This window comes from Protobothrops mucrosquamatus, unplaced genomic scaffold (assembly GCF_001527695.2).
Source record: "Protobothrops mucrosquamatus isolate PMUCROS unplaced genomic scaffold, P.Mucros_1.0 scaffold462, whole genome shotgun sequence".
In the NCBI taxonomy this organism is placed as follows: domain Eukaryota; kingdom Metazoa; phylum Chordata; class Lepidosauria; order Squamata; family Viperidae; genus Protobothrops; species Protobothrops mucrosquamatus.
The window spans coordinates 968,728-996,257 of NW_015386783.1; the positions used below are offsets into that span (position 1 = coordinate 968,728).

The 27,530-nt window shown below is 43.5% G+C and overlaps 1 protein-coding gene across 1 annotated transcript in view; it reads right to left on the reverse strand.

Annotated features, from left to right (window-relative positions):
* Positions 1-27,530, reverse strand: part of LOC107287965 (myoferlin-like) — a 44,677-nt gene that overhangs the window by 4,035 nt on the left and 13,112 nt on the right. Inside the window, exons 13-42 of the mRNA XM_029284249.1 lie at positions 27,238-27,320; positions 26,129-26,241; positions 25,072-25,185; positions 24,074-24,251; positions 23,382-23,506; positions 22,983-23,083; positions 22,219-22,408; positions 21,362-21,517; positions 20,596-20,727; positions 19,090-19,253; positions 18,036-18,150; positions 17,465-17,567; positions 17,062-17,225; positions 15,934-16,107; positions 15,459-15,600; positions 14,812-14,889; positions 14,051-14,232; positions 11,874-11,972; positions 11,289-11,450; positions 9,780-9,945; positions 9,124-9,149; positions 8,205-8,309; positions 7,440-7,562; positions 6,510-6,665; positions 5,903-5,994; positions 4,638-4,808; positions 3,926-4,074; positions 3,240-3,379; positions 2,067-2,155; positions 1,021-1,132 (exon numbers count right to left, since the gene is read on the reverse strand). Of these exons, the coding sequence (XP_029140082.1) occupies positions 1,021-1,132; positions 2,067-2,155; positions 3,240-3,379; positions 3,926-4,074; positions 4,638-4,808; positions 5,903-5,994; positions 6,510-6,665; positions 7,440-7,562; positions 8,205-8,309; positions 9,124-9,149; positions 9,780-9,945; positions 11,289-11,450; positions 11,874-11,972; positions 14,051-14,232; positions 14,812-14,889; positions 15,459-15,600; positions 15,934-16,107; positions 17,062-17,225; positions 17,465-17,567; positions 18,036-18,150; positions 19,090-19,253; positions 20,596-20,727; positions 21,362-21,517; positions 22,219-22,408; positions 22,983-23,083; positions 23,382-23,506; positions 24,074-24,251; positions 25,072-25,185; positions 26,129-26,241; positions 27,238-27,320 (3,904 nt within the window). The remainder of the gene's footprint in view (positions 1-1,020; positions 1,133-2,066; positions 2,156-3,239; positions 3,380-3,925; positions 4,075-4,637; positions 4,809-5,902; positions 5,995-6,509; positions 6,666-7,439; positions 7,563-8,204; positions 8,310-9,123; positions 9,150-9,779; positions 9,946-11,288; positions 11,451-11,873; positions 11,973-14,050; positions 14,233-14,811; positions 14,890-15,458; positions 15,601-15,933; positions 16,108-17,061; positions 17,226-17,464; positions 17,568-18,035; positions 18,151-19,089; positions 19,254-20,595; positions 20,728-21,361; positions 21,518-22,218; positions 22,409-22,982; positions 23,084-23,381; positions 23,507-24,073; positions 24,252-25,071; positions 25,186-26,128; positions 26,242-27,237; positions 27,321-27,530) is intronic.

Consider the following 27,530-nt stretch of genomic DNA (forward strand, 5'->3'; position numbering starts at 1 on the left):
GGAGAGGGACAGAAATATTTTTAGTCAACTCAAGTGTGTGGACAGATGTTGTGAATGGTGCATTATGCAATTGGATTGGAGTTTTGGCCAACAGGCGTAGACAGAAATGAAAGTGGCAATGTCCATTGACTCTCTGATAGGCCTGTAGGTTGTGTGGAAATGCATGAAGGAACTGGATGGTGGTGGAAATGAAGCTCCAGTCAATGGCTGCTTTGATTCTCCATTTCTCACAGAAGAGTTTATGGTTTTGGGTTACGGGATGAACAAGGAAAGAGGAGCAGAAGTAGGAATTCAGGAGCGGCTGTCAGGGGATGCAAAGAAGAGAACAAGCAGGACTGAGGCCTTAGAATAGAATACAGCTGGAAGGAAACTTGGAGGTCTTCTAGTCCAGCCCCCTGCTCAAGTAGGAGAACCTATACCATCTCAGACAAGTGACTGTCTATCCTCTTCTTAAAAATCTCCATTGATGGCGCGCCCACAATTTCTGGAGGCAAGCTGTTCCACTGGTTAATTGTCTTCACTGATAGGAAGTTTCTCCTTAATTCCAGGTTGCTTCTCTCTTTGTTCAGTTTCCAAACATTGTTTCTTGTCCTGCCCTCTGGTGCGTTGGTGAATAATGTGACCCCCTCTTCTCTGTGGCAGCCCCTCAGATACTGGAACACTGCTATCATGTCACCCCTGTTTCTTCTTTTCTTTAGACTGGCCTTAGCCAAAGGAAAGATAGGATTGGATAAAAGACAGGGCCAGAGTGAGGGATCTCCATGAACTTTTTCTGTATCTCCTCTTCCTGCTCATATGCTGAAGAGATGGGAAGAGTTATGTTACTTTTGGTTTCAGAAGAAAACCAGCCAACTTTGGGACTGATGACCTCTAGTTGTATTTATGTTACTACTTTTGAATATTGTGGAACCGCTTTCTTTCATTGGAGGAAAAAAAACCTCAACCCCATACTATTAAGAATGGTGGAAATGGATTCCTTATAAAAAATGCAATTGTTTGGGACTGCAATTCCCCACCAACATTGCTTATCTCATACCCTTTCACGTAGATGTCGCTCATCTTGTCTCCAAAAATATTGGTATCTTCAAGATCTACGTCTTTGGTGTTCCAAATTATGCAGCGTAGTTCGTATCTAGAAAGAAGAGAAAATACAACTTTCTGTCAGCCCCCCCAGATCCCTGTCGGGACGTTGCCCTTCTGTTGGGAGGGGGGAATCTTTGAGCTGTCTGTGATGTGTTTCTTTCACTTTGTTCATTTTGGGTGTGAAATGGGGAGGGATGAGCCTGGGGCCATCTGCCTTATCTCTACTCCGGGGAGCAGAGGATGCAATGCCTGGGAAAAGCACTTTATATCTCTCTCTCTCTCAGCCTCCAGTTCCCATAACAACTTCACACCTTTGGATTGGCTGGAAATGGAGATGGACTGGGCATTTGGGCATCTGGGAGGAGTTTTGAAGAGAGGGGTTTAATGTAATGTTTTTGCACGGGACTATTCAGATCTTGCCTTGCCGTTCTGCTTTCACTATCTCTCAATAAAAGTTCCTTTTGAAACAATGCCAGTTTCAAGAGTTCTGCTTTCTTGGGAGAACTAGCTGAGGCAGGACCTTATACTTTCCTTTTGGTAGAGAGTGAACTTGAACCTGGACCTTCCCATTCCTAGTTCAACAAGGTTGCCGCTACCTCACTTTGCTTCTTGGAGGACAAGGAAGAAGCTTCCAGAAAGAGGAGGCTACGCTTGGGCATCCTCTGAGCAACAACATAGAATTGGCTAATTGGCAGCCAGAAAGTCCTTGTGGTCTCCTGGCTTACAACACATCATTATGAGAAGACTTCAGAATTTGCCATATGCTAAATAATAAACAAACTCTGGCTCTTGACAGAGTAATTGATCCAGAGTCCCTCAGCGAGCTTTTGTGGCCAAGAAAGAACTAGTATGCGGGTTTTTCTGTTCCTAGTCCAGCCCCTTCCTCTTTAGGCCACATATCAGCGAAGCACAAGCAAGCCTGAGGTGGCAGCCTGACGTTTAGTCTTAGGAAAACCAACTTTACACAAATTGGCAGCACCTACTTTCTGGTCTTTCGTGGGATGATGTCAAAAGGAGGTCCTGGGTCACCCAAGTAAAGTGGGAAGATGTCCACCCACATTTGCAGTTTACCCTGGATAGGAGAGAGGCACAGGATTTATAGGACAATATTTATAATGACAGATTTGCTGAGCAGGAATTCCTCCTCTTCCTTGTCAGGGATGTCCATAGGAGGACTCAGAAAACTCAAGGTGGCAGACTGGATCTGGAATTCCACTCCTTTTGCATGCATTGTGCATGCAATGCATGTAAGAAAGAGGGGGGAGGGCTTCAACCAAGCAGCTGTGGTCACCATCTTCACTTTTTTTTTTGACAGTGCTCCTTGCCTATGTCCACAAAGGAGAGAAAACTCCACAGGTATCTGATTTAATTTATTACATCTTAAAAAGCTTTGTGACTTTCTGCCATTCATTCATTCATTCATTCATTCATTCATTCATTCATTCATTCATTCATTTATTCAATAAAATATGTATATCTTTCCTTATTGTCTGAAAATCAAATGGCATAAAAAACTCAAATAATAGATGAAATGGATGAAATAGTCATCTAAGCACATCACATCATCTTTTGCCCTTGAGGATTTTTTTAAAAATGTAGCTATCCCATTGGCTTGTCCAACTGAATTTAAATGTACTGTACAACTCAGGTTTAAAATATTCACAAAAGAGAAACACTGGGGTCTTTTATGGGTTTAATTCACAGCTTTCTGTTGGCAGAAAGGAAGCAAATGGATTGAAATAAATAAATGCAAGAGAACTGAAACAAAATGGTGTCGGACTGAAGGTATACAGATTTACTAAAGCCAAGCAGTTACAGATGAAGCGAAGCTTGATCCGAAGGTTTCCCACTCAAAGTATACGCTTAATCTTTCTATGTTCCCCTCCACCCCCTGGTGATTAAGATCAAGAACCCATTTCCAGAAAACTTGGAAAATTTGCATTTGTAATCCATATGGAGACCACCAAATTGTGAAGTTGTGGAGCTGTTGTAGAAGATAAATAAATGTGTCCGGTAAACCCTTGGGTGCTCTAACCTCCCAACCTTCCCAACCTCTGAAACTTACAGTATTGTCCCCCCTCCCTGGACTGTCTGATTCTTCTTTCTATCAGCTAACAAGCATAGTGTGAAAATCTGAATGTGAGATTAAGGGTTACTTGATCAATTCCAGGTAGAGCTGAGTCGTACAGAGTGCGAGTTTCTATGTGTTCAGAGACCAATCCACACGTCCGGAGAAGGTGGAGGGCCATACGCTCTTTGGCAGGTCCCAGATATCCATGCGAAGGCAATTTGGTCTCTGAAAGGAGGAAACATCAGATGGAATCCCATCAAATTGAACCCAAGGCTTTGAGTAGGCAAGATATTCATTGTTATAGTTTTAAAAGTGGGGATAAGAGGAAGAATCTACACTGAGAATGAGTGAAAGCAAGGAGTTCCAAAATTTGGTTCATTCCCTTTCCTTTGCCTTTCCTTTTGGCCAGGAGAAGGGTGATAGCTAGGGAAACCCTTAACCAGGTTTCCAGACAGATTGCGAGGTAGCAACTTCTGTTACTTGACTTTCTACAGGCATCTCCATAGCTTTCTTACCTGGCTTTGCAACAGTTCAAGGAGTCTCTGAATTTGCCCTGAGCTGCCAACCTCCACTTCCAAGGTAACGACACCTTCAATCAAGCTCACTTTTGGTGACCACAAGGAAATACCTCGTTTCAGCTATGTGAATTTCAACTCCCAGAATTCCCCAGCTAGCAGTGGGAATTCTGGGAGTTGAAGTCCATGCAAAGCTGCCAAGGATGAGAAACACTGCCCCAAACCATACAGTACTAAAAATTTCCTGGAAACTCACCAAAGTCAGAGAGCAGATAAGTTCTACCCATGAAAATGGCTTTGCTTCCATCTTCACTTATCTCGGTCTGAGGCAGGTTTTTGGCCTGAGTGTGATTTTCCAAGAGTTCACTTGGAAGAAGCTGATCTCTCCACTGTGTGGGGCCAGCCCTGCGAGAGAGAGAAGAGGTTAAACAAGAGAACATTTTCAGAAATACTGTGCTTTTTCTTGAAGGTATCACTTTAGGACAGAATAACAGAGTTAGAAGGGACCTTAAGAAGGAGGCCCTGTTCCATTCTAGACAAATGGCTATGCAATCTCTTCTTTAAAAACCTCCAGTGATGGAGCACCCACAACTTCTGGAAGAAAGATGTTCCACTGGTTAATTGTTCTCACTGTCAGGAAATTCCTCCTTATTTCTAGTTTGGATCTTTCTTTGTTAGGTTTCTATCTGTTACTTCTTGTCTTGCCCTCAGGTGTTTTGGAGAATAGGTTGACCCCCTCATCTCTGTGACAACCCCTCAAATATTGGAATACTGCCATCATGTCTTCCCTAGTCCTTCTGTTTGTGAGACTAGACATTTCCAGTTCCTGCATGTGGTAGATGAAAGCAACCTGAACTTCTAAAGTTGAGAAGATATTCTTGGGAATTTCTGGGAGATGACTCCCCAAACATCTGGAAGCTACTATGATGAGAAAGATGGGATTACTCACACATAGCCTTAGTACTTACACACAGTAAGTCTGTGGCAGCCCACAGTTGGCCCCATAATGAGACATGAGTCGGTCCTCCAGGTCTATGGTGGTGTCCCCAATTGGGTCATCAGGTGAAAATAGATCAAAATCAAATAAGGAGATCTTCAGGTCCTTTTCTAATGGGATGGTGCATGTAAGTTCATATGTTCTTGAGACATCACAGAAAAAAAGAAGACATTAAATTCTGGCTAACAAACCCAACAAGGCAAAGCACCAGAGACATTGCATTCTCTAATGAAGGGGTGTCAAACTGCCAGCCCGGGGGCCGGATGCATCATAATAAAACTGCACCCACCTAATTGCCGGCAATGGAAAAAAAGTACACTATGTTGCGACACGTCACATGACGTTGCGAGTTTGATGCCCCTGCTCTAGTGTAAACTTTATTAGGGATTAGCAAATCGGTAAGATAGAAGGGAAGCTAGCTCTCAGGAAATGGCGGGGAGGTGTCACCTTTCATGAGGAATGAAGAAACGCATCATCGCGTGGAAGTGGCCAGCAGATGGTTCTCGCCTATTTCACATATCCTGCTTGGTGGGTTCCAGAAGCTTGCCAGCTTTGCACCGCCCAGCCCAGCCTCTTGGCACTGTGAGGAGAGTGCCCCGCTGCCTGCCAAAACCAGGCAGGTTGGGGGCTGGGTGCATTGTGCAAATAACATTGACTCTCATGCTGCTCACAGCATCCCCTCCCCCAGAGCTCACCAAGCCGGATATGTGAAGTAGGCAAGGGCCATTTGCTGGCCACATCCAGGCGATGGTGCATTTTTTCATTCCTCATGAAAGGTGACACCTCCCCAGCGTGCGCCTAGGTGGCAGGGCTGATGTGGCAGGAGCCGGTCCCTCGCTGTTTCCAGGACGGCCTTGTGGAGCTAAGACTGAATGTGTTCCAGCATAGGTGGCCACCATGAAATTGTATATTGGCTCCTGGCTGGCCTGGGCAGTTCCCTCACTGTTTCCAGGATGGCTTCGCGGGCCACATGAAACCACTTCATGGGCTGAATCCGGCCCGCGGGCCTTGTTGTTTGACATGTCTGCTCTATCATCTATCATCATCTATCTATTGCCACAAATTAGTTAACCACGTTTGAGACGAGCATGGTAATCTGCTCCATATGTAAGAGTAGTATTCAGTGTATTCTGCAGTCCCAAACTATGTTTAAACATGTGACTTGAATGCTGGTCAGCAGCAACAAAGCAATTTGACCCAAAAGACAGTTTTCCAGAACCAATTTGCTAGACTGACCTTCCAAACACAGGATCCAGGGTGTTGGGTATATACTCTTCTCGGTCATCCATTCTTTCTTTTCCTAGCTTGATCTTGATGTAGGGGTCACACTGTAAAGGGGTGCAGAGAAAAATCTCTATATTCTCTTCTCCGTGTTCTGTCCCCAGCCCAGTACACACAAGACACAAAGGGGTGGTTTTGTTCTCTTTCTTAAATGAGGCTCACAAACACACACACTTACAGAATAGAGACAGGTTTCTCCCTAAATTTCAACAAGTTTGGCTTATCAGAGTTCCAAATCAAAGTGGGATGAAGGAGAGTAGCTAGGCGGAATCTGAGAGTCAGAGCTTTTAGACTCTGCCTGCCTACTCTCCTTCATCCCGCTTTGATTTGGAACTCTTGTCAGCCAAACCTGCTGAACTTTAGCAGATTCATCAGCGGGTGCCAGTTCAAAATCGAAGTTGCAAGGTTCACCAGTCAAGGCACATGAAATAGAAGTTAATGGACAGTTGTTGTCAATGTTTGTATTTGCTGCTCCAAACTTTACCTTGAATAACTCTACCAACTGGCCCCTGGAAGAGGATTTTTTATGACTGCAGCAAAACAATGAAGAAAAGATTATTACCAATCCATTGAGGTCTTTTGGCTGGAGATTAAAAGCTCGGATAATATAAACGCGAACCAGACAGTCCTGGGAGACATTGGCAGGAAGCTCCTGGAACTGACGTGGTGGAGGCAGAATTCTGGGGTCCTCTGGCAAAGGATAGATCCGGAAAAGGCCCTGTAGAACAAGGCGGTGGTCAGTGGAGGCTTCCAGGAGAACCACTTCTGCATTTCTTTCCCTGAGACAAATTCCGTGATTTTGAGCAAATGAGCAAATGATATTGTTTCCCCTGACTCAACGATGCTGCAATTTGGTTTTCCACAGGTTATTAAAGAATTGGGAGATCTGTACACATCAACATAAAAATGAAAAGCCCTTTCATTGGAACACGTTATACTCTTTTGTCCCCACTATACAGGAGCATGTCAGGAGTTTATTATTTCCACTTTTCATTAAATAGCCTGTCGTTCTGATTTGTTTTATATTAAAATGCTATTATCAGACCAACTTGACTCCATCTCTCTGTCTACAGCCAAATCTGCGCAGGAGCCCCCACTTTATGCTGTAGGTTTGATTCTAAGTCCTCTTAGATATTTTAGAATATTTTTATATATATTCAGGGCTTTTTTTCTCATAGAACGCCCAGAACGGAGTTCCAGCACCTTTTTTGGATGGAACCTTGTAGGGTAGGCAAGGCGGGTTGTATGATGTGTGTGAGTTCCGGCACCTTTTTTTTAAAGAAAAAAAGCATTGTATATATTCATTTCCTTTCTTTTGCATTTAATTTAATTAATGTGATTTCTGTATTCTACATGCTGGTCTATGACATAATAAAGATTTAAATTGAGAAGTGACTAATTTAGAGAGAACAGGAAGGATAGAAATCCAGATTTCCTGGGTGAATTTCCTCAGGCGATTTGCCAGAGAGGGGGATTGGGGTCTTGTTTTCACCTTAAATTCTCCCCCCACAACAGGGTCATCATCTTGGACTTTTCCTCGGTACAGTTGAAAAGTCTGACAGAAATCCTGGAAACCGTGGAATTCGGGAACTTCTTCCAGCTCACAGTTATAGATCTGGGAGCAAATTATTAGAAAAAAAAATTCAGTTGAAATATTCTTTATTTTCTCTATGTATGTTTGCATGATCTTTATTCTCTATGTATCCTTATACTATTGTAATTATTATTCTACAATATTGTAAATGTAATGTAGATGTAATTATTATTAAATCTACAATATTGTAGATGTAATACATCTGTTTGTATGACGCCTACAATATTGTGGATGTAAGTATTCAGTAGATTATTTTAAAAAATCAGTTGATTTTTACTTTACTTTCTCTGTATATGTTTGCACAATTTTTATTCTCTAGTCTGAGCATTCTTCCATTACTGTACTAACTAACCACAAATGGTCCAAATATTTTACACATTTATTGATTTGCAAAATTGGTGAGCATTTAGGCCTCCTCATAACCCATATTGTAAGTGAGTATATTTACCACGCTGCATGATGTTTTGTCTGTATGAGAATATTCCTACTTGAGTTTAATAACTGAAAGTATTTTGAAAAACGTCCCTGAATTCCTCAGCCAGCATTGCCTCTGATTGCAAACGATGGCTTACAATATTCATTTTCATTGGATATAGAGCCGGTGTTTCTTGTGACAATTGTTGCCTGCCCTGTATTCCTATGATATTTCTCTTAAAAGCACACCTTTATGCTATCATAGCCCTTTTCCAGGTAATGCCCACTCTTTGATAAATCTCCCATTGTTGCATAGTACTTGCTCCACCAATCAATTTCTTCTTCTTCTTCTTCCTCCTCCTCTTCATCTATCTGTCAAAAAATAAAGAAAGAAGCTTGAGCGTGGCCCTCTCCATGTTTTCCAAATGGAATGATCTTTGCTTATCTTTGGGCTTGCTCTCTCCAACCAAAAGATTTCCTTGCGTTGACCTCATTTCTTAATATCTTCAGGGACCAACTGTCAGGCTTGAAGACTCAGGACCATACATTGAATTCCTGATGAGCTGATCTGTTGCTCATGCCTCAGTCAACTAACAGCCAGCACTAAACTGGTGCTAGATCTTCACCCTGACTTACCTTCTTTTCTTTTGATTTCCTCCATGACCATAATTTAAAGCTGCTCAGTCTCTGTAAGAAGCAGCAGAATTAATCTTAATTATTAGTTATTGCTAGAATTTGTTATTCTGTTAATCTCTTCAGAAAATTCCATCAACGGATTAGTCATCATGCTATACTTTCTACTTCTAGAGAATTCTGAGATTAAAAACCTGAGTGGTGATGGTGAAGTTATGGTTGGTGAAGACAATCTGAATCTCCAGGGAGCAAATACTTTACTACTAATCCAATACACTTCCTACAAAAGGAGGATCCTCCCTCTCTATTTATGGTACCTACATACCACTTTAACCAAGATGTTTTAGTGGGTACTACAACACACTACAATACAATAGGCACAATAATACATCAGATCAGTGTATTCTTAGCATGGCGGCTGGGAAATTCTGGGAGTTGAAATTCATACATCTTAAAGTGCTAAACCACAAGTCCCATCACAAAGAAGAAAAGAAACAAAATGTTGATTGTGACACCAAACAATAGGAATACTTACCTTTTTAGTCTTCATCTTTTTAGTGACTGTTAGGAGGAAAAAATACATTGAGAAAATTCATAAATGTTTGAGCAGGAACAGAATTCACCCTCTTAAGGTGGTATGGTTCAATGAGTGATCACTTCATGTCCTTCAGAAAGTTCAGAAGGGTTTTTGTGAAACTTCCAGTGACCTCAACTGGCTTCTCCTCACCTTAGTTGCAGGTAGACTACAAGCCCCCAAAATCTGAGCTGACTGTGCTAACTCGGCTACCTCCGAGACCGCCTTCTGCCACAGATTCCCTCCCATAGACCGGTACGCTCCCACAGAGTGGGTCTCCTCAGGGTGCCGTCNAATAAATAAATAAATAAATAAATAATGACGTTACCTAGTTTGGGTAATGAAGATAACTAAATCCAGAGAGCACCAAGACCCCTCATTTCAACCTTGAGCTACAAATGTTCTCCTTTATTGATTTTGACAACCTTTTCTCAGGAAACATCATGGAAGAGAAACATTATTGGAAATAAATAGGAGGCTGGGGATCTTGCTTTGGTTTGCAAGAGACTGGTGGTCAAGTTAAAAAAATGAAAAGAATCTATTTTGTGCTATCCTATTTTCCTGTTTGATGAATAACGTATTGATAACTGACTTATTAAGACATTTAGCAATTATACCTCGGGGCGGTAGGTTGTGGACTTTGCTTTCTTCCAACGGATTGCAGTAATATTGACTCAGAGATCTGACTGTTGCTTGTCCCACCACTGGCTTATATCCAAAATCTCGGTGATCAATCACCTTCAGCTCAATGGGAGGGGAATAATCTTCATCAACAGGCAGGTACTGAAGAAAGCAAAGATGGAAAAAGTAACTTTTTCAAGAGAGTCAACAAAGGGGGTGATCCCTCTGAGATTACTCAGTTCATTTATTTATTTATTTATTTATTGAATTTATATAAGTTATATTTATTTATTTATTTATTTATTCGATTTATATCCCGCCCTTCTCCTTACCGGACTCAGGGCGGCTGACAGCCTTATAAAACCAATGTTACAATAAATACCTAATTTAAAACCGAATTAAAAAGAAATATTTGCTATGGCCTATATAATTAAAATTTCTCTTAAAAACCCCCACTAAAATTCCCTAGGCCAATCCCGCTTGTTGGAAGAGCCATGTCTTTAGGGCGCGGCGGAAGGAGGGGAGATCCGGGATCACCCGGATCTCTGGGGGTAGTTCGTTCCAGAGGGTGGGGGCTCCCACCGAGAAGGCCCTAAAGGTAGTCTTTGTTTAACAACAGAAATGGGGACTGGATGCAGTGGTCAGGCACAATGTCATATAATTATATCATTTAATGACGGCAATACCAACAGTATCCCCTTGATTTTGGGCAAGACCCTCCTTCTCAGCCCAACTTACCTCACAGGGATGTTAGGTGGAAAATAGGAGGAGGAGTGTTGATAAGTTCACCCCCTTGGGTTATTGATAAAAAACAACAAAGGTGGTATATGAATAAAAAATATAAAATAAAATAAATAAAATTATGGGTTCTTAAGCGAGAACCTCACACGCCGGCATCTTGTGACTTCCTGCTGGTTTCCCACAAAGTCAATGAGGAAGCTGGTAGGAACTTGAAAATCCCAGGGGACTCGCAGGGAAGGTGAGATCTACAGAGTGAGGCGAAGTTATGCTGTGTTGAGTGAAGGTGGGCTGGGTACACAGTCCTGTCATCCCACGGAACTGCATGTGGGCTGGGGACGAGTCGCTGTGATGCCATGGGAGGGTATGTGGGCCGAGCTGGGGGTGCTGCAGCACTGTGCATGTGTGTGTGCAGCTGGGGAGGGAATGCTGTGGTGTGAGTCTGCTATGGAGGACAAGAACCCTGGGATTTTGTGCTCTGTAGGGTCACTTTTTTCTTGAGAAAAAAAGTGGCAGGAGTGACTTTATTTGTGGGAAATCAGCAGAGAAGGTTGCAAAGAGCAATCATGTGACTATGGGATGCTGCAATTGTTGTAAGTGTGAGCTGGTGGCCAAGTGCCTGGATTGCAATCACATGAATTTTGAGGACCGGTCGTAAGTACCATGCATTCAGTGCTGTCACAAGTGCTGAAGAAGCACCGGTTAACCAAGGACTGCTTGCATTCTACTCCTCCCTCAGTTTCTTAAACTTTGCTTATGTAACTCACCACTTTCATGAGATAGATGTTAATTGAAAAATTTGGGTACTCTTGGAAGTTCCTGATGGTTGTCGTCTGAATAGACTCTCCTCCGCACTCTATGATGAGGCTAGGATTGTTGACAACCATCAGATTGTAATTCTTCATGTCTCGAAGACCCCAGGCAAGAATCTATGGGGGAGATTGGCAAAAGAGTCAGCTGAATCTTCCATTGATTCCCCCCCACCCCAGTTGGTCTTAACTTTTAATAAAATCTATTGGTCAGAAAAGGGGCTAACAGAATTTTATGCTGCTATTTGAAGAATGGGTGGAGAGGAATTCAGTTCAGCAACAGGAAAAGACCCTATTATAGCCCACAAAATATATGTGCTTGGTGAGGAGCCCGTAGGGGAAGATCATTCTTGTTGCTCGCTTTGTCCTGTTCAATTGTTTTAAAGCTTCCTTCATAGGTGAAGCCTGTCACTCACAATGGGGCTTGACCAGAAAGAGAGATTCATAGGATGGAGCTGGATTCTTCCATTCCCATGATACCTGTGGAGACATTTCTTGCCAACCAAGATGTCTGGAGCCATCTGAACAGGTTCACAAGCTCACCTCCACAGCCATCAACCGCAAGATGGGCCGGATTCCTTTGGGGATTGTATAAACACCATCTTTCCAAGTCGGAGGTGGAAGTTTCCCCATGGATCCGTCCTGGAAGAAGAAAAGGGAGAACTTTTTGAAGTGGGCACCATGGATTTCAGATGAAAGTGCTAGAGAAACGTCCTATCAATGAGAACAATTAACCAGTGGAACAGCTTGCCTTCAGAGGCTGTGGATGCTCCATCACTGGAGGTTTTTAAGGACTGGACAGCCAGTTGTCTGAAATGGTATAGGGTCTCCTTCTTAAATAGGGGGCTGGACTAGAAGACCTCCAAGGTCTCTTTCAGCTCTATTCTGATTCATTTGTGGACATGTAACAATTCTAGGCTGAGTCTTCTCTGCCGGCTCTTCTCCTACAACACCATGCTGAGCAGTAATTGCAAGCAAAGTTACTGGCTTTCAGATGCAGGCATACAACCCTGGCAGAATCTTTTTTCCAAATTTTTATTAAAGTTTACCATAAGATAAAATACAATTAAGAAAATTAAAGAGAGAAAAAGAGCAGTGCAGAAAGCAGTAAGAAAAAAAACATAGTAGCGTCTTTTTTCATTGCAGTAGGATAGAAAAAATAATTACAGAATCAACCTTTTGCTTTATACTTCTAAATATTTCAAGCCATTTTCGCACCGTTTGACTTGGAAAAGATCACTCAGTTTCATGATCACTTCCCCTTCCTCCTTTTACAAAAATGCCAAGGTTTGTTGAGAAAAAGGATCAATCCATTGTTCCCTTTGACAATGTGGTGCTATGTACTTCTGAGAGTTCCTCCGGGGTCCTCAAAAACCTGGAATGTGACTTTTTTGTTCGTTTGTGTTTTACCTTCCTGTCCAAGAGAAGCTCAAAAGCAGCCATGAGATAACCACTCTCCTCTTCGTTTTTGGTGATAGAATACTTCTGGAGACGGGGTATCATTCGTAAGTTGAGGTCCAAGCACACAGATGGAATACAGGTGCATCTTCCCATAAAATCATTGGATCTGGCCTATCAGAAAGAAGTGATGCAAAGCGGATAGGTGTGTGAACAATGTAACCGAGAGCAAAAAAGATGCATCTGAGTGTTGGGTACGATAATAAAACAACCACCCAGATGCAGAAGACATTTTGGGGATATTCTGTGTAGAGTTAGATATTCTGTGTAGAGTTAAATGTTCTGTGTAGAGTTAGATGTTCTGTGTAGAGTTAGATGTTCTGTGTAGAGTTAAATGTTCTGTGTAGAGTTAGATGTTCTGTGTAGAGTTAGATGTTCTGTGTAGAGTTAGATGTTCTGTGTAGAGTTAGATGTTCTGTATAGAGTTAGATGTTCTTTGTATGGACTGGAAACTAATCAAGGAGAGATCCAGCCTAGAACTAAGGAGGAATTGCCTGTCAGTGAGAACAATCAATCGGTGAAACGACTTGCCTCTAGAAGTTGTGGGCGCTCCAGCACTGAAGATTGTTAATTAGAGATTTTTAGCCATTTGTCTGGAATAATATAAGGTCTCCTGCTTGAGAAGGGATTGGACTAGAAGATCTCCAAGATCCATTCCAACTCTATTATTTTGTATTCTATCTTCTGTATTCTGTAATGTGGTGTCTCTCTTGTGGGGAGGTTCATAATTATGGTCATTTTGATGGAGAAAGGGAGGGAAGAGTGGTTTGGGGGTTGAGTCCTGGAATCATTAGTCCTTTGGAGTTTAAAAGCAAAGGGGTGAGTAGAAGGTCTACAAAAATCTGAATATTGATTAGCACTAAGTTAAAAATGTGTTGAAAAAAAGTCAGCCTTTCTTCATCTAAATTGGATGGATAAGGTATCCCACCAATGTTAGGCTTCAGACCAGACATGATCATGATCCCTCCAAGTTCAGAGACAATCAAACACTGCATAAAATCTATACTCTGACTTATTTTAAACAGGATGGTTGAATTACATGGGTCTCATCGTCCAGTACATACTCTGATACTCTCAGGCTAGGTGGAACAACTGGTGAAATAAGCCGACATAATGTTTGAATCTCCTGGAAATTATTGTAAACCAAAATAGCAAAATGCCAAAATGACAAGAATTGAATCTTAATAGGGTCAGTTAGCTGTGACTTATTCTGATGCTCACTTTCTGTTCTTGTGAGCCGGTGAAAAGTCCTGCATACGTACGCTTGAATCATAGTCAAAGATCTCCACGGCCACAATGGGGGGGTCCTGCGCAGTCCCTTGAGGTTCTCCATAAATCAAAACGTCTTCAAAGAGGAGGGTCTCGTCCCAGCAAGGGTTCAGCGTGCCGTTGATAATGTGGGTGCAGTGGCTCATATGAAGGAAAGAGATATGAGCCACAGGATCTGTCAGAGACACAAAACCTCACTTCACTAAATTATTTAATTTGTATCCTGCCTTTCCTATTTTTTACAAATAACTCAAGGTGGCAAACAAATCCAACACATCTTCCTCCTCCTTTGCCCTGGACAACCATTGGACAAAAGGCTTTAACATAGATGGAGGGTTGGACATTCAACCTTCCAAGTTTATGATTCTAGGACCTTTAGTCTTATATAGGGTTCAAGACTGTCCAACCATTTAGATTCGGATAGCCACATTGCACTAAATTTAATCCCCTTTCTGTTCCTTGTTCTGGTCTAGATCATTCCCCATGGAAAGGACTGTGGTTTCCACAGGAAATATGGAGATACACAGAAAAGCTGCATTAAGTCAAATTGACTTAACCCCAGCCTATGGGGAGGAATCTAGATCAGAAAAGCCATCAACTCCTCCCAACTTCAAAGGAAAAACAACACTTGTGCCTTTGTGTGCATCTGAGTAAATGAACAGGGATGTTCACGGTAGACAGACATGATGAGGGAAGGGTGAACTAATTTTATCTTGGCTGGGTGTTTAGGAGGCATCTCGTTTACGATGCTCACCTGCAGTCCCTTTCACGATGCTTCCCAGGAGGTCCCTAGCTTGGTACATGTAGCAGCGCAGCTGGAAATACACTGGACCTAAAAAGAAGAAGATTTTTTTTTTATGAGTTCAATTTTTCTTCTGGCTTCTTTAGCATAGCTTCCCAAGATGATACTTTATCAGTTCTCAGAATGCCCTTTGGGAATCTTAGAATTTTTAGGTTCACACTAAGGGTATACTTGGATTTCAGTAAGACATTTGACAAAGTAGAACTTCACAGCCTACTTCTTGGAAAAATGTGGGATAGACAGCATCACCATATGAGGGATTCGTAACTGGCTGACTAACCCCACTCAACTTGTAGTCTTCCATAGAACTGCATCTACATGGAGGGAAGTAAGCAAAGGGGTACCCCAAGGCTCTGTTTTAGGCCCAGTACTCTTTGATTTCTTCATAAATGATTTAAATGAAGGAATAGAAGAGGAACTCATCAAATTTGCAGCCAGCACTAAGATGGATGGTTTTCAAAAGGATAGGTTGGACACCCTTCGTGGCTGTCCTTATATAAGCCAATCTTCCCTAACATTACTGGTTGGGTCTTCTAATGTGTGAAAGCCAACTCCATCTGAAGGACCTCAACTGGAGAAAGGTAGTTCTGCGAACTCACTCTTGAAGACGCAGAAGAGAAGAGGAGTATTCATCTTCAAGAGACCTTGTGAAGCAGTTGGTTCTAATTCAATCTCCTCTTTTTCATCTTTCCTTCCTGCTTCAGGTTTTTTCTTTTTCTGTTGGCCACCAACCTCCACTCCCTGAAATAAAGGAGATATTCATAATTCTGGGCAAGGAATACCCCAGTGCTACTACTCTTGGGGGATTTATGGTTTAAGAACCTCCCAAAAGGTAATGCCAAGGGCTAACCCAAGGTGCTTTTTCAAGAGGCCACTGGACTTCCTTGTTTTTCTTTGAAGACGTTTTGCTTCTCATCCAAGAAGCTTCTTCAGCTCTGGTGGGGAGTGGAAGGATTTATACTCCTTGCAGACAGCTGGTCATTTGCATTCTTTTAAAGAGTCGTTGAGGCCATTTGGAGGTTTATCTGTGTCCTCAGGGTCACCCAAGTAGTGCAAATGGGTGTGGAGCCTTACCAAGGAGCCTTCCAAGTAGAAAATGGGTGCCACCAAGCTGGGTGCCACAGGAGCAAGCTTCCTGCGCCAACAGCGTCGCCGAAAAACGTCATCTGGCTGCCTCTGGAGGTGGAATCTCCAGCCGTAGAGTGGAGCATATTCCCAGACATCCTGTTTCGCTTTAACGTCTGAGTGCTGCAGGAACCACAGAGAGAGAGTCACTGATTAGGAAGTCTTATTTTAGCCAGAGTTAAGCCCTGCTCAAGTGGGTAACCCAGAGAGGTTATGACAGTAGCGTGGCCAATGATCAGAGTCGCAATTTATTTATTTATTCTTGACATCCCATTTTTACTATTATTTGTTTCAGAAATAAGGTGGGGAACATTCCTAATACTCTTTCCTCCTCCCTCTTTTCCCCAGAACAGCAACCCTGTGAGGTGGGTTGGGCTGAGAGAAAGAGACTGGCCCAAAGTCATCCAGCAGGCTCTCATGTCTAAGGTGGGATTCGAACTCACCATCTCCTGCTTTCTAGACCAGCACCTTCGCCACTACACCAAATGGGAACTAACCCACGCAAGTGCCCAGAATCATCAAGAGTTGGGCAGATACTTTGGTCTGGTGGTTTTAAGGCACCAGGCCAGAAAGTGGAACATCATGAGTTCAAGTTAGGAAAGCCAGCTGACTGACTTTGGGCCAACCACCAGGAGACTCTGGGTTCTAGTCCTGACTTAGCCTTGAAAGCCAACCAGGTGACTTTGGGCTAGTCCTTGTCTCTCAGTCCAATTTACCTCCCCTTTTTTGTTGTGGGGAAAAAAAGGAAGAAGATTTGTTGGATATGTTCACTGCCGTGAGTTATTTGTAAATATAATAAAGGTGGGATATGAGTAAAATAATAATAAAAATAAAATTTAATAAATTATGATGAAGACGACGTAATGGAGCATCTCCTTGATAAGATGAGCTTCATGCTAAGACTACCATCTCGTTCAGGGTTTCCAGGGCAGTCTCCTTACCAGCACTCGGGGTCAGCCTGCCCTCAACTCCGTCCACCCTCCATGGGCCTGGTAAAATGTCCTGGTTTCCAAAGTTCCCTCTTCATCCACCAGTGACTTTCTGTCTGACAACCACTCCCCAGTTAAGATTCAGTACCAGCTGGAGAAAGGCGACCATCTGATTTTCCCGGGTCTCCCTGCCGAGGTTCCGAAAACGCTTCCTCAACCAGCGTCGCCTCCGGTGCGTGTGGTAGGTCTTCTCAGCTGCATTCCAGGAGTGAGGAAACTCAGCCGGTGGGATGGCAATTCCATACTCCCACCCTGGGGAGGAAAGAGGTGCCATTAGGCCCGTAGGCAAACGATGGAGCAACGGCTGCAACGCTTCCCTTCCAACGCTGCCCGTTACGGACCCACTTGGAACTGTCAGGATCACCAGTCATTTATCTACCTAATGTCTGCCCTTCCCCTCAGTACTTTTCTTTCAGCTTAAAACTGCCTCAATTAAATATCTTGTTGCATTTCCCAAAGAAATATCTATCTAGCTGCAGCCAAACACTTGCCAGCATCGTCCACGGCTCGGTTCACCTCCACTTTCCACTCTTCCACAAAGATCCATCCAGGAGGACACAAGATGTCTTCTTTCCGGGGAGTAGGGGCACCGCTCTGAGAATGGCAGGGGACAACACAGAGTAGAAAATGGGAGGAAGGAAGTTCCAAACATGTATTTGAAATGCAACAGCCCAGAAGTCTGTAATACCAGACCAAGGTATGCAAACTGGCCTCTAGCATTTGGGAAAACTTTTAAAGAACTAGGAACTTCTTCACAGTTGAGTTTCCAAACCATGTTGGGGAAAAAGTGGTATAGCAGTTAAGATACTAAAGGGCACACTCAGACTCAGGTTCATGCCACAGGAACAACTCCAAACAAAAGGCTCAAGAAGGTATAGAAACCCACTCCCTACATGGGCTCTCTCTCTCTTTTCTTCCAGAGCCATCTTTCTGTCTGATTCTCCTCTTCAATAAACTGCAACTTTCTTCCTAAAGCAGTCACCATGTTGTTTATTCCCAGCTTGGACTGAACCATGATGAAGACTTTCCCTTCAACAATAAGTTTCAACCTGAGCCACTCACCGCATTGCTGTAAGGGATCCTGGCTGGTTTCCATCGACGGCCAGGTTGTCGACTCTGGTTCTCGTAAACTTCTTGCATCACTTCAGAATAATTGGTCTCTTTGTCCAACAAGAGCCTAGTCAGAAGCATAGTTTCAACAGAAGGTTTGTGCTGCTATCAGTGGAAGAGCTTGCCTCCTGGATTGGTGGGTGCTCCATCACTGAAGGACGTCAAGAAAAAACTGGACAGCTATTTGTCCAGGATGCAATGAGGTCTCCTGCCTTGGGCAGTGGGTTGGATTAGAAGACTTAAAGGTTTCTTCCAGCCCTATGATTCTATCTACAGGAGATGTGACATCCTGAGAGGTGGTCAAAAACATCAAGAAAGCACTTATGACCATGCAATGGAAGCCCACCCACTTTTTAAGTGTGTACCATGTGCCATGCGCATTAAAAGGACTGTCATCCTGATTTTTTTGACATCTGCTTCCGGACTGCTCTGACAGTTGGAATGGACAAATCCTTGTTTCTCTTATTTTAGTGGGGATATGATAGCTGTCTTCCAGTACTTGAGGGGCTGTCACAAGGAAGGGGGGGATTGCCTTATTCTCTAGGCCTGAAGACCTCCAAGGTCCCTTCCAACTCTGTTATTCTATTCTATTCTCAACTTAGTAAAGAAATGGTAAAAGGCTGACTTCCGTTCTATTCAACAATTAAGATCCTGTCCACAGGTATGCAATCAAAGCTCCATCCATTAGCTGGCATCTTGACCTTCCAGATTATAGCCCAGCTTTGTTGATGTCTCCTCAAAATGCCCACTTTTGGGCCATCATTTCCATCTGTTGTCCTACTATTTGAGACATCCTGCAAGGCTTGTTCTGCACACCATTACTTTGATGGTTTGTCATTTATTGAGCATTTCTTCACCCATCCTCCACATTTTGGGTTTTATGGTGGACAGGTTTTGAGACCTTGTGAACCAAAGACATTTGTGTGTGTGTGTGTGTGTGTGTGTTTGTGTGTGTGTGTGTGTGAAAGACAAAAAAAATACATAATTACTAAATACATCAGCTCACCTCCTTTGGGGTTCCACAGCCCACTCGCCGCCCCATTGCCAACCTGTGGGTAGTTGGAACTTGTCTTTGGGGAGGCTGACCTGTCCAGTCACATCTGAAAAGTTGGGGTGCGGCATAAGATCCATGACTCCCCATATTCCGTGTGTTTTCTTTTGGTTTTCGTACTGAAAACATCAGAACACAAATCCTCATCCATGGGCCAGTGCTGGCATGCTTTCTAGCTTGTTCTTTCCCACCTCTGGGTTCCTCCCCGTAGGATATTGCCATAGGGCAGGACCCGGGAGGCCCGCCTTCCCCATGGCTGCCTTCCCTCTCCCCCCAAGATTTGGAGGGCCCTCATCCTCTTACCTAGGGTGAAAATGAGCCCAACAAATATAAAGCTGGTGAGATTTTGTGGGGCTGTGATGTTAGACGTTGGCTGGGAAGGCTGCAAATAGTGATCACGTGACCCTGGGATGCTGCGACCATCATAAATACATGTCAGTTGCCAAGCACCCAAATTGCAATCACTGAGAGGGTCATAAGGGTGAGAGGGTCATAAGGGTGAGGACTGCTCGTAAGTCACTTTTTTTCAGCTCCGTTCTAACCTTGACTAGTGGCTAAACAAGTGGTCATACGTTTGAGGAATACCTGTATTTATTTTTTTGGCTTTACAGAAAGTGGTTGTGGGTTACCTAGGATTACTACGGATACGTTAAGTGGCTATATTAGTTTTAAAAAAATAAGTAAAGAAACAAAACTTACTCCAAGTAAAATTATAGATATGTACATCTCTGGGTTTTGTCTCCACCTTAATTTTGGGAGATAAGGAAAATTGTAAGACAACGGCGAAGATTCTGGTAGGTAGACCAAGCCACTTTTTTGATTTCATTCCAACATTAGCCACAAGAGGGCGCTGAGGAGCACACAGGTAGTCCTCGTTTTGTAACCGTTCAAAGCTACAATGGCATTGAAGAAAGCGACTTATGACCGATTTTCACACTTACGATCGTTGCAGCATCCTTAGAGTTACAAAATTCTGTTGCTTGGCAACTGACTCATATATATGACGGTTGCATTGTCCCAGGGTCATGTGACTGCCATTTAGAACCTTCCCAGCCAGCTTCCGATAAGCAAAGTCAATGGGGGAAGGCAGCTTCACTTACTAACTTAACAACTGCAATGGTTCACTTAGCAACTGTGGCAAGAAAGGTCGTAAAACGGGGCAAAACTCACTTAACGACCTCTTTGCTTAGCAATGGAAATGTCACTGTGGTCGTTAAGTCGAGGACTACCCGTAAACTGTTCCACTTCAACACTACCTACTAGAGAAGCTGTGGACTAACTTTTTAAAGAATTATTTCCGCAATTATCCCTCTTTCTGCTTCCAACTCTGCTGTTCTGCATTCTGCATTGCATTCAGTGACCTTGGTAGCTAACCAGAGATTTGAATTCAGTTCCTACCAACTAAGAGCATCCTGGATTTCTCCCCCCCCCCCCGCCCCGAACTCTCCTGCCTCATCTCACCGTTTCCGCGTAGACGGCGATCCTCCCTTCACAGCACCTCATGAAGTCCGCGCAGTCGGCCATCCGCCCCATCCACATTCGAACCCGGAGCACAGCCGGGATGGGGCTGTAATTTGTTTTGCTTTGCATATCCTGGGAGGTGGGCGGAGGAGAAGGAAAACCTTATGCCTGTGTAGGGTGAACCTTTTAGAGGCCAAGTGCCCAAACCACAACCCAAAACCCACTTATTTATCACAAAGTGCCAGGGCCACATCAGCATTGTGGTGCCATTAGGGGGAGCATGGGGGCGTGGCTGTGGTTGTCATGGCACACTGGGGGTGTGTGGCTTCTTCTTCTTCTTCTTCTTCTTCTTCTTCTTCTTCTTCTTCTTCTTCTTCTTCTTCTTCTTCTTCTTCTTCTTCTTCTTCTTCTTCTTCTTCTTCTTCTTCTTCTCCTCCTCCTCCTCCTCCTCCTCCTCTTCCTCCTCCTCCTTTTCTTCCCCCTCTCCTCCTCCTCCTCCTCCTCCTCCTCCTCCTCCTCCTCCTCCTCTACAGACTTTTCCACAAAGTCTGTGATCCTCTGTGAGAGATGCTGCCTAGCAGATCCTGTACTGAGCAGGCGCTGGGACTAGAAGACCTCTAAGAACCCTTCCATCTCTGTGGTTCCGCAATTCTAGGAAATAGGGAGAGGCTTGCAAAATGTCTGGGGAGAACCAGAAAAACCCAAAGGCGTCCATTCCTGAGTTGATTGGAGCAAGAATGACCAAAAGCAAAACGCCTCTTGTTACCTTTAGGAAGAGGGTGTGTGTTTTGCCACACAGCCTGCCTTTGGCGTAAGGGCCGTCTTTGGAGAACATGATCGACTGAGACTTCACGCGGGTGTAGGCCACACGCCGGTCATCCCACAGCATCCAGATCACCACATCTGGGATACTTATTTGAGTCTGGAAAGGGCAGAAGGAAAGAGAGGCAGCCGTCACTTCCTAGTCTCCGTGATGCGTTTCTTTATCATCCTGCTGTATTCTGGAATGCTAAAAGGAAACAGGTCTGTGGAGATTCTCCGTCATCCAGGTCCTGGTTGTCCTAAGAATGCTTTTTTTTTTTCACGAGGCAACTGGACTTTCTTGTTTTTCTTTGAAGACGTTTTGCTTCTCATCCAAGAAGCTTCTTCAGCTCTTCAAAAACTAAGAAGCGAAACATCTTCAAAGAAAAACAAGAAAGTCCAGTTGCCTTGTGGGAAAAAAAAAGCACCTTTGGGATAAAATGAAACATGAGTGGATTGGGGAAGGCTGCTCTATTTTTATAGCCAACTTTCAGAAACAACGTTCAAATCCTCCAGAAATCCTGGCCTTGCTCTTGTAACGCTGAAATTCAGAATGGTTTGATCCTTGGTGCCTAATGTTCCTTCAAAATTAATCAAGAGATTAATTTTAGATTATATAGAGTTGGGTGAATTTGCACGGTCTGATCCTCGACTCCAACTTTCACTTGAGTTCTGGACACATCTAGGATCCGCTGATGGAGAAGACACATTGGAGAAAGGCATTTTGGAATGAAAGACGGCATCTTCATGGGGCAGAGCCCATCCTCCTGACAGTCCAGCCCCCTCCGTCCTCCACCCTGTAGAAGCTACCACAAGGAGTACCTCAGTTGCAATTGAGGCAATCTGATTCAGCCAACCCTCAACTTTAGGGATGAGTTTCTGCAAGGGAGTTTTCCAGCTGGTTTTCTCTGCAGCCTTGCTGATTTGTTGGAGGACCCGAACACGGAGTTTCCACAGCTGTTTATCAAGGACAGTCACAGCTTTCTGGATGTCCAAGGCTGGTAATGGCTTCCTGAAGATGGAAGGGGGAAGAAGAGTACATAAAGATGGAGGCTCAGGAGATCAATGCCCTAGGACAGGGGTAGGCAACCTTGGCTCTTTTATGACTCGTGGGCTTCAACTCCCAGAATTCCTGAGCCGAGGTTGCCTACCCCTGCCCTAGAACTAGGTAGGTACAGAGAGATAATGCATTTCCAAATTTGAGGCTGTTTAAGATGATGTTCTCCACCAGCCCTCTTTCACCAATGGATCACCTTTTCCTCTTGGCTACTTCTTTCCCTGACTCTTCTCTCTGGGTCACATTTGCATGAAATCCAGGTTAGTTCTAGGCTAAGAAATGTGCCTGCATTATTATTATTCATTAGGTCTCTCAGGATTTGTTGAATAAACCATACCTGATTGGATTAAAGCAACATGCCAAACTATAAATCAGGGGTCTTCCAACGCGTGCCTGGCTGAGGAATTCTGGGAGTTGAAGTCCACAAGTCATAAAAGGGCCAAGTTTGAAGACCCCTGCTCTAGTAGATGTGTCCTCCCCAGAAGACACATTTCTGTTAGAATATCCTCTTCTGTTCACAAAAGCTTACTTGCAGTCTTCCACCAATTCTTTCTGCAGCTTCTTCCAAACAGCACCCATCAATGGGTCATGGGGCAGGCGGATGGTTTTAAGAGTATCCAGATTCTTTTTCTGTTGGGAAAGAAGCACACATCAATTCTTGTCACCCGTGTCTCTTCAAGTGAAGTGATCTCTGGCTATACGGGAGGCAGAAATGCAGGAAATTTCCCAAAGATCTGCCTGCTTCCAGCCTTTAGAGTTAGAAGCAATCCCTGGGTTTCAAGGAGGTGTCAAAATGGCAGTTGCCATACGGTTGAAACACAGCACAAGTTTTAAAAAAGGAAAGGCACTGCCATTTTGACTTTTTTGACCACCACCCCCTCCCTGTGAACAAGCCTGGATTCAAAGAAGAACTGGTAGATTGTCTTACCAGCCTCTCATGAATGAACTGGAGGGTGTTTGTGCAGGCAACGCGGTAGCTAACATCCTCCCAGAATGAGGTGATGGTCACCATGGGTTTAGTGTCATACCAAGGTAGGTAATAGTAGAAATTACCTGCAACAGAAGCAATCTGGTTTTGCACGGAGCTCACAGTGGGGCTGCTGAGGATCAAATGAGGTCATTGATCTTTATTTAGTATTGGAGTGTTGGGCCTGTCCCAACTTGACTCCATGGGAAAGAAAGATCCTTGCCTCCATTTCTAGCAAAAAGTATATTTTTACTAGAGGCAAGTGGTTACAGTGTAAGCAAAGACAGATCTGAATATTCCCACATAACCCCAGCGTTTTTCCTTTCTCCTGGACTATCCTCCCCCTGGTCATCTTGCTAATGTCCAATGATATTCAAATTAGGCATTTTGGTAACAGTTCCACATTTTGGTGCCTCTTTGGTGGTTGTTTACATTCCATTCCCCTGCTTGTGTCCTTGGGATTGCTCAACCGTTGACTCTGGTTGGCAGTTCTGGTTCTTCTCATCCCCCTCCCTATATCCCCTCCCATCCCCCCTCTCCTTCTTTATGGCAGGATGCCATCAAAGCAAGGTTTGGCTGAAGTGGTGTGATGGCAGATCTGGCATGGAGACTTTGGTTTTCCTCCAGACACTTTTCCTTCTGCCCTTGCTTACCATCATAGACAGCATGGCAGTACTGAGTAGTGGACGCAAACGGTTTGCAGGTCTCGTCAAATTTGTTCCCGTAGTTCCCCAGGCTGACCTCAAACTGGATCTGTTCTGTGATATCAGCCAACATGGTGGCAGAGTAAAAGACCACACACAGACCATACCGGAACTGGGGCAAGAAGTACTGAGAAAAGAAAGAACGGTCATGGGTTATGCAAGAAAAGTGTAAGTTAGCCCAGATCATCCCACATAATTTGCCACTTCCAACCTCTTACTTTATTTATTGGGTTTATAAGTTAGACTGAACTATTTTCATTCATTCAGATTAAAGCGGATTAATTGATTAAAGCTCAGTTGCTAGAGTTTCAACAATGAAACTCTAGCAATCCAGCAAATTCATAGGAAAAAAAGATGTTTTTTTTGTAATGTTATGTTTTGCCCATTTTCACCTTAATGTGTTTGTTAATTTCAATGATTTAAAGATCAGTACTGCCCACCTACGACAGAAATGTTTCAGGGAAATTCAAAAATATACTACTAAAACTCTTAAATGTGTTCAGCAACTATTAAGCCAATAGCCTAAGTAGAATAGAGCATAGAACTCAATTTTGAATAAAGAGTAATACATTTTTACTAAAGAATCAACTGAAAGGGGTGTAAGAATAGCATGTTTGTCATTGTGTGGGTTTCTGGAGGCTGTATGGCTTTCTACACTTTTTATACTTTCTTTAGTTCTCATTAGGGCTTTTTCTGTTTGGGAACTATGGGTAACTATGAAGGCTGTAGTAGAGGGATGGAAATACAGGTAACCAATAGCAACACCTTCCACCCATCCAATGATCAAGGCATCTCAAAAATATCACAAAGAGCAATTTGCAGGAAGTTCATAAACATTTTTAAAATAAGGTTTGCAAAATGACTTTGGAGAAAGTCCACAGCATATTTCAGTTCTAGGAGATATTTTCTTGCAAAATCATTGCGGATCCACTTCACTGCCAGGTTACCTGCATCTTTTTAACAGTTTCTTCAGGGATGTCATCAATTTTCTGAACCGGGATGGGTTCCCTGATAGTCCGCAACTCCATAAGAACTCTTCCACGATATGTGGTCCCTTCTTCCTGGAAAAAATATGTGGAGAGATTGTGTCCGTGGAATAAATAGCAGATTGCAATTGTCAGAAGAAAAGAGAAGCATTAAAAAAAATTGCCAAGAATCTTTTCATACTTTCTTGAATTGGGTGGGTCTTATCTTGTGCAGGTTGATAAATGTGTGGAAGTTTAGTCTTGGCCATGCAATCAAGTAATATGGTCTCAACTCAACATGAGTTGATTCAATGGAAGGATGGGGCTTGGAAGTCATAACATTTATAACATTGGATGCTGGCCTGTAATCCTGAGAATATGATTTTTTTAAAAACAACAACAACAACAACAATAATTTTAATTCCTGACTGCACGATTAGGAAAGCCTGAAACATAAGAGATCAGACCAAGACATCAACTTCACAGAAAGGTTAAAGTTACTTTTATTGAGATCTTGCAAGTCTAATTGTGCTGGAATTCTTTCCCCTACTTATACTGCAGGGAATCATAGAAGTGTCTGCCTGAGCTGCTTCCAAATGCTATCTGACTTAGACTTAAAAAATGTTTCACCTCTTGTTGCCTTGACAATGGAGCTTATGTATCTCCACCACCTATTTTGCTCCTTAAAACCCTTAACTGTCAAAACAAGGTGCCTAAATTTCAGGTCTGTGCTGCAGAGGGTCTATCCACTAAATCAGGGGTGGAGAACGATGGCCCCTTTATGTCTTGTGGACTTCAACTCCCAGGATATTCCTGAGCCAGTTGAAGTCCAGAAGTCATACAAGGGCCATCGTTCCCCACCCATGCAGTAAACGGATAGCCCTAAACCTAAGGACAAACAGGCAAGGCTGACCTATGTATGTGCCATAATCCTATAAGTCTGATTAGCTTTCCAGCTACTGTGTCTTGCAGGACAAATGGACAATCCACTTTAGACCTCCGCTCATAAGACTTTGCTTGGTTAATGGGTCAAATTTACCGCCTGAATCCTGCGTTTCTCAGGAGATTCAGCTGGATTCAGAAATTCCTTTTGGCTTCCATAGAAGGTGAGAAAGCTGGGACCAAAGCAAGGTAAGAAGCCTGAGGTCTCTTCTGGAAACAAAGAGTTTAAGAGAAAAATGGATTTGTACGCTGGCTGATGAATTCAGGGGTTCTCTTGGCTTATTTCCCGGAAGCCTCAGTCCAGTTCCCAAATCCCACTGAAGTGATCGGTCTAGAGATTTTTTTAATGCAAAGTAGAAAACATGTCAGAAAGGAATGAGAAGAACAGAGGGGTAACAATACAAGTAGTCCTGAATTTACAACAGTTCGTTGCTGACACTTCAGAGAACTGAATCCAGGTATCTGGAGGGTTATGGGTCCTGGGTCATGGACGTTTGCGACTGAAATGGTCCCATGATGCATCTAGATGTGAACGGGTGGGATAAGATGCCACACACTCTGCTAATACCACCACTAGGGACTGCCTCCAAAAGTTAAGGATTGGGTGAGCTTGGATGGAAACAGCTGCCACCTCAGGGAAAGAACTCAGCACCGGATTAGGGACTTTAAAGCAGGGGTAGTCAACCTTGGCTCTTTTATGACTCGTGGACTTCAATTCCCAGAATTCCTGAGCCAGCTTAGCTGGCTCAGGAATTCTGGGAGTTGAAGTCCACGAGTCATAAAAGAGCCAAGGTTGACTACCCCTGCTTTAAAACCAAACGGGAACGTGTTGAAAGTGGTCCAGTGGGTGACTAGTGGAGACAAGATGGAGCTTTCAAGCAATGTCTGGCTCTACAAATAATATTGTCAAGTTCATGGGAGGCAAATGACATCATGGACATCACAATCCCATCCAAGCAAATGATGTAATTGTGCAACGATGTCGTAATGCAACGGACGGCATCCGGGCTTCTGTTGGAGACCTATGACCTTGAGGTTCTGCCCTTGTTGCAGCTTCTGAAGCATCCTCAAGGGCAGGGGTCTCCAAAGGTGGCAACCTTAAGACTTGTGGGCTTCAACTCTCAGAATTCCCCAGCCAACCATATTGGGTGGGGGATTCTGGGAGTTGAAGTCCACAAGTCTTAAAGAGGGTGGGAAAGTTCTTACTTTTTGTTTCAGCTCCTGCGCAAGAGATCTGGGAAAGGCTGATGAAGGCTGTGCCCAAAATAATGCCATCTCCGTCTTCTGCCCTAGGGAAAACAAGAAATACTGGGAGTCTGCCGGCATTTCATTTTTAAAATCCCTTGTAGAAATATCCCTTTTTAACGGGACGGGAGTTAGATAAAACCCTTCAGCACTTGTGAAGGGCTGTCTGCTAAAACAAAGCCAGGCTATGGCATACACTTAAAAAAGAGATTGGGAAGCCTGTAAAAATGGAGCCTGTCTGGCAAGAACAAAGA